This window comes from Mytilus galloprovincialis, chromosome 12 (assembly GCF_965363235.1).
Source record: "Mytilus galloprovincialis chromosome 12, xbMytGall1.hap1.1, whole genome shotgun sequence".
Lineage (NCBI taxonomy): Eukaryota > Metazoa > Mollusca > Bivalvia > Mytilida > Mytilidae > Mytilus > Mytilus galloprovincialis.
In genome coordinates this window covers 64,482,287-64,494,482 of record NC_134849.1, presented here as the reverse complement: position 1 = coordinate 64,494,482, position 12,196 = coordinate 64,482,287, and the positions used below count along the sequence as shown (strand labels likewise).

Below are 12,196 nucleotides of genomic sequence, written 5' to 3'. Positions count from 1 at the left end.
TCTCTTTATTTATAACAGTAAAATTATTTTCAGGTATCATGAGGAAGAAATGAAACACCAAACTAATGGTTAATGCTGTTCTACAAGATGGATCTACTGAAGCCTGGTGCTGACATAAGTGACATTTATAACCTTAATTTCTTGATATAAAGGCAGTGCAAACATATACCAGTATGGAAAGTTTTTTCTTGTTTGTTGTATTTATTATAATACATCAAATGAGTTTGAATTAAAGGTTAAAATGATGTTTGAGTCTATTGCTTATTACTGACCATTGTAAGACTCAAAAGACCTTACCAAACCGAAAAAAGCATGGCACCTAGTTTTTATTATCTTCATTATTACAGATATTGTTAAACAGGGTATATTGTCAAAAGGTTAATTTGAGCAATTCATTTTAAATGGAAATGATGGAAATATTTCCATGGAATTCCATGGAAAAAGAAATTCTATGTAATATATTTCCATGGAATTCCATGGAAAAACATCATGGAAAATATTTTCCATGGAATTCCATGGAAAATGTTTCAGATGGAAATATTATTAATTCCTTTTTTTCTCTTTTTATTTTCCATGGATTTCCATGGAAAACAGGTTCCAATACTCCATGGAATTCCATGGAAAAATATTCCATGAAATTCCATGAAGTTTTCCATGATAGATGATGGAAAATCTAGGGATGGGTTATCTTATTTAAAAAAATAATATTCAGACTAGTTGAAATCTACTTAAAGTACTTTTACAAATACAATTTGATAAATTAGCAATGTTTAATGACAATGATTGTTTTCTTTGAAAGAATACATTATAATTTACAACCTTTAAACTCTGAAAATAACAAATTAAATAATCAACTTTTGTTGCCACTTTCTAGACTACTGTGAATTCATTCATTTTCTTAGGTAACAATTTCTATGGATTGAGACACGTTCAGAAAAAAATTGTATTTTCATTGATTTTTGATTTATAGATTTAACTAAAATATATGAAAGATCATGTTAGCCTACACAATAAAATATTAAGTGTGCCTTTGTTGAAAATTTAAATTTTGTGGTTCATGTCCCACAAAATTCACAGAAATTAGTTTCCCATGAATAATAATGAATTCAGTTTTATAAATGACTATATTGACTTAATTATAGATAACAATCACTATTTCAATGAATAATGCCCAAAAAATATACAACAAAATTTAAATTGTGAAAGCTTGGTCCTTTTACAGGCTTACAATGAACAAAGTATCTCATTTTCATTCGTTTTTCTTTCATTTCATTTATCCCCAATGAAAAGAGAAGTCCTGCTAAAAAAAAAAACACTGTAAAATCTGTTTGTACTTAGCTATGCACAATGCAGTTCACATACAAAACAATAAAATAGCGGTATACATTGTACATCATTGTCAATGTACACAAACACAAAGTATTGAAAATCATGATCCACATATATCCTCGCAACTAGAGTGGATTTGGTGGATATGAAGTAAAATCCCCACAGTCCTTGTGTGTGAATACAATTTTCATGGACTGAAAAATGGTTTTTGGGTCCTAAATGCTCCGCAACTTTATTCATAATTTGGCCTATTAATTTTTTTGGGTTTAAAGCGTCATTAATAAGTTTTTTAAAGACAAAACACAATATGTTTCTATCCTACATAATTTTAAAGTATATTGATATAAAATTAAGGAGATGTTTTATGAATGCCTTATAAAGACAAATATCATAATTTCTAGTTAATCACTAACCCTAGTTTTCATATGCATAAATAGTTGCAATATTGTGAAGCCTTAACATATATTTCAAAGGAGAATCTTTTTTCCCTTCATCACACTAAACCAAACTATACCTTTTTTTTTATTTTTATCTAAATTTCAGTAGACCTTTCAACATGTTCAAAGGCTTTGGAATGATATATGTATTTTAACATTTCTTCAAAGATTCTCAATTTTTTTTGCATAAAAAAATAGTCACTCTAATAATAGAATGTATTTAATAATGAGATGAATCAATTTGCAATGTGTCCTTGTGAATTCTTTATATCGTTTCGCATATATGAGGGTAGTAATGCCATTTATCATCAGTCTTCAAATGGTCATTTTCGACTACCATAAGCTTCAAATTGGTTAAGATTTTACAGTGAAAATCAAACTATCCTTCTTGTGATTGGTCAGAGGTCTCAAATAATTATTGTTATTGTTACTTTTCATGTTTTTGGAGAAAAAAAAATTTGATTTGTCAAAATTAGCCCATATTTTTATCAACTAAAAAAGTTGTACATTATAATCGTCATGCACTACAAATTACCCTTAACGTCAATAAGAATAAATTTTTACTGTTATTCTTCATGAAGGTACCCCCTTACAACTCTCATATATTCTCTAGAGCTATCAAGGAATCATTTGATTCAAGATAGATTTTACACAAATATTCATTTTCTAAAATTACATGTGAATCAAATATCTATTCATGTTATTCAAATGAAATTCATTGGTCCTATAATAATAGTAATACATGATAATAAAATCAAGTTCTTTCAATCATTCATTCTATTCACGAATACAAATATAAACATGATAACTATTCTTCAATTAACTTTCCTCATCTCAATGTATGTGATCCATTAAATATGCACTGATAATTTGTCCAAAGCTAATGATTGACAAAATGATTGATAAAAAGACTAGTTGCTCCTTCTTCCCGCCATAATGAAACATCGTAATGAAGTACTAACCACCTAGTGGCCAACAACTAATAATATCACATGTTAAAAGATCTAGATGGGCACAAAATGTATTCATAATCACATTTCTAAGGTGGACAGAGATCAATGGGCATAAAACGTTGTGTTGACCGTCAATAGAAATAAATCTGGGTCCCATGACCAATACTCGTTACTCTCGTAAAAGTCCAAAAATGAATACTGTGATTCTCTCTCTTCTATATATTGCTGTAGTAGCTGCAAAATGAACAGAAAATAAAATAGAAAGATTGCTATCTTATTTAGGGATGACATCAAAAAATCAATGAAGGATAAAAAACTTAATTCAAATAGTTTTTTTTTTTTTTTTTTTGGGGGGGGGGGGGGGGGGGGCAAAATTGCTGAAAGCTTTGTTTAATTGACATCGCTTTTATATATATATATTCTTATTGGTCAATCAATTTTTCCCAAATTAAGTTAAGAGGGGGGTAGGGGCCTGGGGGGTCAGTGAAAAAAGTATATGAACTAAGTTTTTTTATCCTACATTGAACTTTTGATGTCCTCCCTTAATGCCTTACACATCATTTAAAATAGAAATGATATTGTGTTCTCGATTTAAATATAATTTCTGTTTTAGAACCCATTCTGGTTTTGTCAGATCAATACACACCATCAATTAATTGGTGGGATTAAATTTCATTGACCCATGTTATAAAAACCAGACATGCCAGAACAGCATTTAAAAGTAACTAGAGGCTCTAAAGAGCCTGTGTCGCTCACCTTGGTCTATGTGAATATTAAACAAAGGACACAGATGGATTCATGACAAAATTGTGTTTTGGTGATGTGCTTGTAGATCTTACTTTTCTAAACATTCTTGCTGCTTACAATTATCTGTATCTATAATGAACTTGGCCCAGTAGTTTCAGTGGAAAATGTTAGTGAAAATATATACATAAATTTTATGAAAATTATTAAAAATTGACTATGAAGGACAATAACTCCTTAGAGGGTCAATTGATCATTTTGGGCATGTTGACTTATTTTTAGGTCTTACTTTGCTGTACATTATTGTTGTTTACAGTTTATCTCTATCTATAATAATATTCAAGATAATAACAAAAAAACAGCAAAATATCCTTAAAATTACCAATCCAGGGGCAGCAACCTAACAACCAGTTATCTGATTCATCTGAAAATTTCAGGGCAGATAGATCTTGGCCTGATCAACAATTTCACCTCCTGTCAGATTTGCTCTAAATGCTTTGATTTTTGAGTTATAAGCCAAAAACTGCATTTTACCCCTATGTTCTATTTTTATCCATGGTGGCCATCTTGGTTGGTTGGCCGGGTCACTGGACACATTTTTTTAAACTAGATACCCCAATGATGATTGTGGCCAAGTTTGGTTAAATTTGACCCAGTACTTTCAGAGGAGAAGATTTTTGTAAAAGTTAACAATGACGGACGACGACGACGACAGACGCCAAGTGATGAGAAAAGCTCACATGGCCCTTCAGACCAGGTGAGCTAAAAAGTGCTTTCATATCCTTGTAACACATGCAAAATCTGTATCTTAATCAGAATGTATTATCTTTCATCTTTCTTTGTGATACAATGCTGTATCAAGCTACTCTTGCCTCTTAGATAATTTATTCAGTTGTCTTAAGAATTAAAATACAATCACGTCAGTTATCATGTTTATAAGCAAACGTCATTGAAATGGCCAGGGAAATAAAAAAAAAACTAGCTATGGTCTCATAAACCTGAGGAAATCATACTTTTGTGGCAAATTAAGTGAGGTTAACCCTTTCATCCCCAATAATCTTAGGCATTGCCTGTTCATCTAATGTAATTGGACCATATAAAGAGAGATAACTCTATATTATGTTTGAACAATAACTGGTTTGCTGTTGGGGTTATCTATCCTCTTCCTGTTAATGGTGAACTGTGTAACATGTGCTTATAGTTATTAAAGTATTTAAACTTATTGATGTCCTTCTAAGTGTCTGACGGTTTTTTAAACAAAAGAGAATCTACAATTAAGAAATATTTCTTTTTCTTTGTTCTAACCTCATATGATCTAAGTGATGTACCAATCTGAAGAAAGAACATGGCAAAACAAAATGTCATTCCACATACTGCAAATAGTCGTAGTAAAATAAAATCATCTCGTAAAATTCTGAAAAAAAAATCATAAATTGTCATTTCACATACATGTAACATTTATAAATATTAAACGTGTTAAATGGTAGTCCATTTATTTCAATAGGTAAAGTGTTATTAGTTAAGTTAAAAATGTCCTGAAAGTAAAACAAATTTTGAAAATACCATCTAATTAAACATTAACCTTAAGTCCTTCTACTACTACCATAAATCTGCCATAAATGGACATTTATGACGAAATTTGTATACATACGTCAAATTTCTAACATTAGGCCAACTAAAAATTAATATGTAGAATTTTGTCCCACTTGCATGACTCGAAAAACATTTTTGAACTTCTAGTTTTCTTTCTTTTGAAATTCTTCTGTAGTGTGTTTTTCATATATATTTGTTCATGATGTTAAATTGTTATGGTGCAGGTGTGGATCCAGCCATTTATAAAAAAACAAGGTTAAAAGGGGGAGGGGTGTGCTCCAAGAATGTAGGACAGAAAGCATGGAAAGTCACAGGACAAAAAGTCACGGACAAAAAGTCACAGGACAAAAAGTCACAATTTATTTTTTCTGATTATTTTCTTTGAATAAAAAACACTCATTTCTACAAAAAAAAATTGCATTTTTCTTAAACTATTCAGGGATGATTCCAGGTGTTTTCCAATGGGTCCCTTGAACATCAAATTGGGAATTTTTATCCCAATTGGGAATTTTTTATGCATACAATCTAAAACGAAATAATATCATTTTCCTGACCTGTAAAAACGGAAAATGTATATTAGGTTTCACCTGAACATTGCTTGAAGAAGTTATTGGATTCAGACCAGGGAAGTTGTAATATATGAATACCATGAATACCATTGCACATGATGCACTATCATCTTAACTTTGGTAAACAAGGCATATATACCAGCTAACATAAACCTATGGCACTTAAGCAGTTTAGCTATTTATTCGAATTTCAAATTATCTCAAATTATCTCATAATATATAAGATATCTTATATAACATATTAGATTTTTATAAGATATCTCATTTAATATATGAGATATCTTATATAATTTTTTTTTTTAAAGCTATGTGAGATATCTTATATATTAAATAAGATATCTTATAAAGTTTAAAAACTTTATAAGATATCTTATATACTTTATACTTAGATATCTTATATACTTTATAAGATATCTTAGAAAGTTTATAAGATATCTCATTAAGTATACGAAATATCTTATAAATATTTTTTATACAAGATATCTTATATAGTTTATTGGATATCATCTTAAGAAAATTATATAAGATATATTATATGAATTATCTTATAATTTCTATACGATGTCTCTAATAATATATCTTATATAATATATATAGATTCTACCACTTCATCGAGTGTAATACGATATTTATCCACTCGAGACAGTTAAATTTTCAAATTTAAAACGCAAGCCTTGCCCGAGCATTTTAAATATTTAAAATGTAACTGTCAAGAGTGGATAAATATCGTATTACACGAGATTTAGTGGTGGAATCTGTTTCTCTAATGATTTTCTAACATTATGCAGGCACACTTATTCCTTCTTTTCAAATAATCTGCAAAAAGATGTGTTCTTTCTATGTGACGTCATCAGACATGGTCGCCTTTTTTCATGCCGTCACAATAGGAAATTCAGAGGAAAGCAAGAACATTCGATGTCATAATCGGATTTTAACCAATGAAGTACTGAGATCAAACGAACCACATATTGATTAAATTTTGTTTATACAATGGGTGCAGAAAGGGATAAATTGACGAAGAATTAGAGAAATAAGATATATCTTAAATAATCTTTTTTTTTTGAAATCTTATATAAATAGATATCTTATATAATAAAGAAGATATCTAATATCAATTTTAAGATATCTTATATAAGATATCTTATAAATATACTTTATATAAGATATCTTTTATATAGTTTATAAGATATCTTATACAATTTATAAGATTTCTGATAAAGAAAACTATATGAGATATCTTATAAACTATAAAAGATATCTCATAAATTTTATAACATATGCATGTAAGATATCTTATAAACTTTATAAGGTATCTTACAAACTATATAAGATATCTAATTAACTATTATATAAGATATCTTATAAAGTTTATGAGATATCTTGAAGTTAGAGTAAATAACAAAACGGATTGCCATATTAACCACTGAAAAAAATCATCCATTCGGTATTTTTTCAACAGATCATCTTTATAAGCTTACCTTGATTCAAATGGATTTCAAATTGAACTGGTCAATTGTCGAATTCAGAAAAGCAATTACAAAAGGTTATATACTTATATTTAAAGCAATTGCACCAGGCACCAGTGAAATTTAAAATTATTTGGATCATTTTTATATCTTTTGAAACAGTTCCATAATGATGACATCATATTTCAGGGGGGGGGGGCTCATTTCATGAATGGTCCATCGTCAACATTATTTTCAAAAACGCTCAAACTTTTGTCTTTTGAGGAAATAGAGTAAAATATAAAATAATTTCTTTTACAAAACAGGATTTAAGCAAGTTACATAAATGGCTCTGCTGGGCGATCTGCTTTTATAAGATCGGCGCCCATTAAAATTTATTCATCAATGATATATCAAAATTTGAATTTTTTCTTTGCTGAGGTCTGCTTTGACACCAATTTTGACAAAAAGCATGTTTTTGATCAACCTGCTAAGCGATCTACTTTTGCGATTCAAATACTCCCATAAAATTTTATTCAATTGAATCCGGTTGCTAAAATTGATTACCTCACGTTGATATAATTAAATCGTTGTTAATAAAACGCAATCGTAGTCAGCATTCTTTTCCGGATTTTACTACATTTTGACGAAAATTATAGTTGCGGTAATAGGTGACTGAAACTTTTTCGGAAATACCGATTTTTATTTTATTTTCCTGAATTGGAAATTTATATTCACTAACATTTTTTTGGGGCCGCTGGCAGATTTAAGGGCCGCTAAGCGGCCCTAAACTATATAGTGGAATCATCCCTGCTATTGTATATAAATCAACCGGCGTTTTGCATTTGCGCCGATCTGCATTTCATTTGCGCCGATTTTTTCTTTCATTTGCGCCGATCTTTGTTTTCATTTGCGCCGATTTTTTACAGGTAAATTACAGGTTAATTACAGGTGAATAGATATTAGAAGATGTGGTATGAGTGCAAATGAGACAACTCTCCATCCAAGTCATGTTATTTTTCATTTATCATTATAGACCTCTTCCGTCTTCAAGTTGTACACTATATTCACATACTTTAAAATCAAGAAGTAAAAACCTTAGATAAAAGCACTCTGGTTTATACTAAAATGACGAATTGAAAATCTATTTACAGCACTTAAATCCATAAAAACGGAATACATTAAAATCATAAATCTGTTATTGCTGAGTATTTATAGGCAACATATCTAATATATTCCTTTCTTGTGATTTCGTCTCTTCTATATTTGTTGTAATTGTCAATAACGAAATCCATCTTTTCTTTGTCTTGCTATTAACGTACTTATGTGTATGGCCGTCGATGGTTATAAAAATTGACTCCTAGGATAGTTGCAGTGTGCAATATGTCCATCAATTACAGCAAAGTTCAGAACAATATGAATCAAAATTAACTAAAACCTTTGTTTATAAACAGATTTTACCAATATACCTGCACGGTATAGTATATGTACAAGTATTAACTTACCTGTAAATCCAATTAGGAGCAAATGAAAGAATCATTTTTTTTTAAATCGGCGCAAATGTCATACGCCCAAATCAACTTTGCAATTGTTTACAAAATTTATCAAAAAAATATCAAAGATGATCAAATAATTGTTAAATAAACAAAATGTCAAAGTGGATTGGCACTTAAATGGTTTCATGGTGCCAATAAATTTATATCCTTTGCATGATTAAAATTATTTAAATCTTCCTTTTTCAAGTATAACATTTGTATAATGACATATTTCCTAAACTTTTGTATGAATATATATGTATTAAAAAGTAAATATTTCTGTGACTTTTTGTCCTGTGACTTTTTGTCCTATCAAATCTGTGACTTTATGTCCTGTGACTTTTTTTCCTGTGACTTGTAGGATGTAGGACAGAAAGTCACAGGACAAAAAGTCACGGACAAAAAGTCACAGACAAAAAGTCACAGGACAAATAGTCACAATTCAGTTTCGAGATTATTTTTCTTTGAACAAGAAAACACTAAATTTGAAAATATCTTTTTGTATTTTTATTAAAGTTTAATATATAAAGCAACTTTGTAATTAAAATTTATTCAATAAATATTAATAATGATTAAATAATTGTTATGAAAACAATGTCAAAGTAGCATGGTACTAAAATGGCTTCATTTTGCGAATAAATACATCCTTTGCATGTTTAAAATTTAATACATTTTTATTTATCAAGGTTTATGAGCTATTTCCTTAACTTAAAAATGAATATAGATTATAAAAAGTAAATATTTCAAAATATATTAAAACAATTGTCAAAAAATTATTTGCGACTTTTTGTCCTATCAAATTTGTGACTATGTCCTGTGACTTTTTGGTCCTGTGACTTTCTGTCTGTTTACCGTTTAATGTCACCTGGTTGCTTTTGGTTTGCATGTCTACCTGACAATATATTGTTATGTAACATTCCAACCCAAGTCAGAGTTCACCTGTTCGTCAAGTGATGGGATTTGAAGGTATAGAATATTTATCTATAACAATTGTTGGGAATTTTTTTCTTGGGACTTTAATATTATTGTTCTAAAAGGAATGTATAAACAGTGATCTTGGAGGATTTTTTCTCTATGGGCCCAGGGCCCCTCTAAAATAAATTTAATGGGCCATTTAATAAAAATATGGGCCATGTTGTCAAATGAGTGGGCCATTTGCATGATTTGAATTGACTACAGTGAAGAAAAAAAATGATGGTGTATATTTTGCCAAAGAGGTGGTGGTACATTTTTTGTACTAACCTTACAGATTCTAAATCATAATATCATGGATATTGTTGCTGTGAATGAAATGTAATGAATATTAAATAAGTTCTTCTAAACCAGACAATATTTAAGATTTAACCTTTTTTTACAATGTTTAAACTGGTACTGTTGTCTTGTTCATGTTCATGTTTTTTTTACATTAAATTTGGGTCGTCGTCGATACCATACTTATTCCAACGTTCCGTATTAGAGGACGTTTCTAGCATATCCTCTGCACTTTTTGTATTATTATTACTTCATCACAATGACAACAATAACAGTAGAGAGTATCATTAAATGATTATGAACAAAACAACAATTCTTTGAACATGTTGAAGGCATGTTTACAAAATGTCAAAACGAGCCAAAGACCAAAAAGTGACAAGGACAATTAAGCGCCTTTTATGGAGACAAAACATATATTCATAAAAAAGCTTTGGGTTTTTTTAATCGAAATAATAGCAAGCTCAACTAATTTAAAAGATTATAATTAGAGATAAGTCTCGTCTGTACTAGCCAAATTTCACAAATTTACAGTTGTTTATGAAAAATCATACCATGAATGATGGTTAATAACGTTTTTTGGGTAATCAGTTGTACCACATGGTTCTATTATTACCATATGAAAACACCAGAGACGTCCCAAAAATATATAGGTGCTCCTATCATCTAGTCCAAATAATTATGACGTCTGGCAAGGCTAATTAAATAGCCTTGCCAGACGTCATAATTATTTGGACTACCTATCATCATGATCATTGGAGGAACATTACACAGTTGTGCACACACATGGCAGCACGGAATATGATCGTTAATCCATTTTGATGATATTTAAACGTTTTGAAACGAAATGAAAAATATTATGCGGCACGTGGGCACTTACATAAGTCACTCTATGCGCCATTTCTGGTCGATATGCGCTATTTTTATTGTTAACTATTTAATAGTTAAAGTATAGTCTGTCAAAATAAAATGTTCCCGTGTCACATTTAAAATATATTTCTTTTTTTTCTCAAGAAATATTGAAATCAATCATATCGAAATATCACCAAAGAAAATCACAGAAACATCCAAGATTCTACATGAAAAATTAACATGATTAAATTTAATCAAGGAAAATTCTTACTATACAAATCCTTGATTTGATGCAACATTTCCATATACATGTACATGTACATCATCAGTCATTTTGAAAAATCCTGAAATATTCACTTTTTTAAATCAATTTTTGACAGAAATTGACCAGAAATTAAACTGTTTTAAAAAGTATTTTTTGCCAGATACATATTTGAATATATATTAATCAATATGCAAAGTTTTATTCTTATTAACGGAATTTCTTTATTTGTTGCAAAAGAAGACATGGGTATCTGTACATTTAGCATTGAGTCAACGGAGAAATAACGACTAAAAGTTCACGTTTTACGATTCTCAATTGACAGACTTTTAACTGTTAGGACCAACATTATTAAATAGAAATATGATTGAATATCAAGGAATAATTTGCAAAAGTTAAAAAACAGGTCAGGTTAAGGAGAAAATTAAACTTTATCGAAACACCTAAGCATTTTTGTTGGGCAGTAAAATACAAAATGGCTTTAAAATTGATTTAAAAATAGCTGTATGGGCCCGGGCCCCCCCTTATGTGGAAAAAATTTGGTCGATTACATAGGGAAAGCATGACCTGAGTGGGCCCCCCTTAGGTCAGTCAGCGGGCCCCCTTTAGGAAAAGTTCTGGATCCGCCACTGATATCTTTCAAATTATTTATCCTATAGATAGTGTTATAATATTTCTCAAACATGTGAAAGGGTCTCCAAATTAATGTCATTAGGGTGTAAAATCAATAGTATATTCCTATTTAACATTTTCATATAAATTTACTCAACAAGTTCAAAGTTGTTCTGTTCAGTGTGTTGGTTCCTGGTTAAAACGTCAAATGACGTCATGAAGACATTTCGCGGGAAATATGTCACATGACTTTAAAAATGGACGTGGATACTATTGATACTGGCACTGTTTTGCTGACAGGTATAAATTGTTTCTTCAAAAAAACATTAATACATAAATAAGTGTCACATATGATCTGGATGTCAGAGGGCAGTGCAAGTGTTTGACTTTTCGAAGGGAAGCTGCAATTTGAATCTGTCTGCATGATGTTTATAGCGAGATAAGCTCACCGCCAATCCTTTTTTAACAATGACCAAATTCCGAATCCGTTTCTTGTCTCTGCATCCGACTCTTTTTCGTCCTCACTGCTGGCCACATCGTCCATAATTTCTTTACAACTTCAATTATCGCCCTTTGAAAACAATATTCTCTGGCTTTTTCCCAATGGAGATTGAAAG

The 12,196-nt window shown here is 30.1% G+C and overlaps 1 protein-coding gene across 1 annotated transcript; it reads right to left on the bottom strand.

Annotated features, from left to right (window-relative positions):
- Positions 1-690: 690 nt before the first annotated feature.
- On the bottom strand, positions 691-12,177 carry LOC143054543 (uncharacterized). Its single transcript, XM_076227566.1, has 3 exons — positions 12,029-12,177; positions 4,769-4,877; positions 691-2,953 (listed from the first exon to the last, which is right to left on the bottom strand). Exons 1-3 carry the CDS (start codon positions 12,121-12,123, stop codon positions 2,822-2,824), a joined length of 336 nt encoding a protein of 111 aa, XP_076083681.1. The 5' UTR covers positions 12,124-12,177; the 3' UTR covers positions 691-2,821.
- Positions 12,178-12,196: the final 19 nt, after the last annotated feature.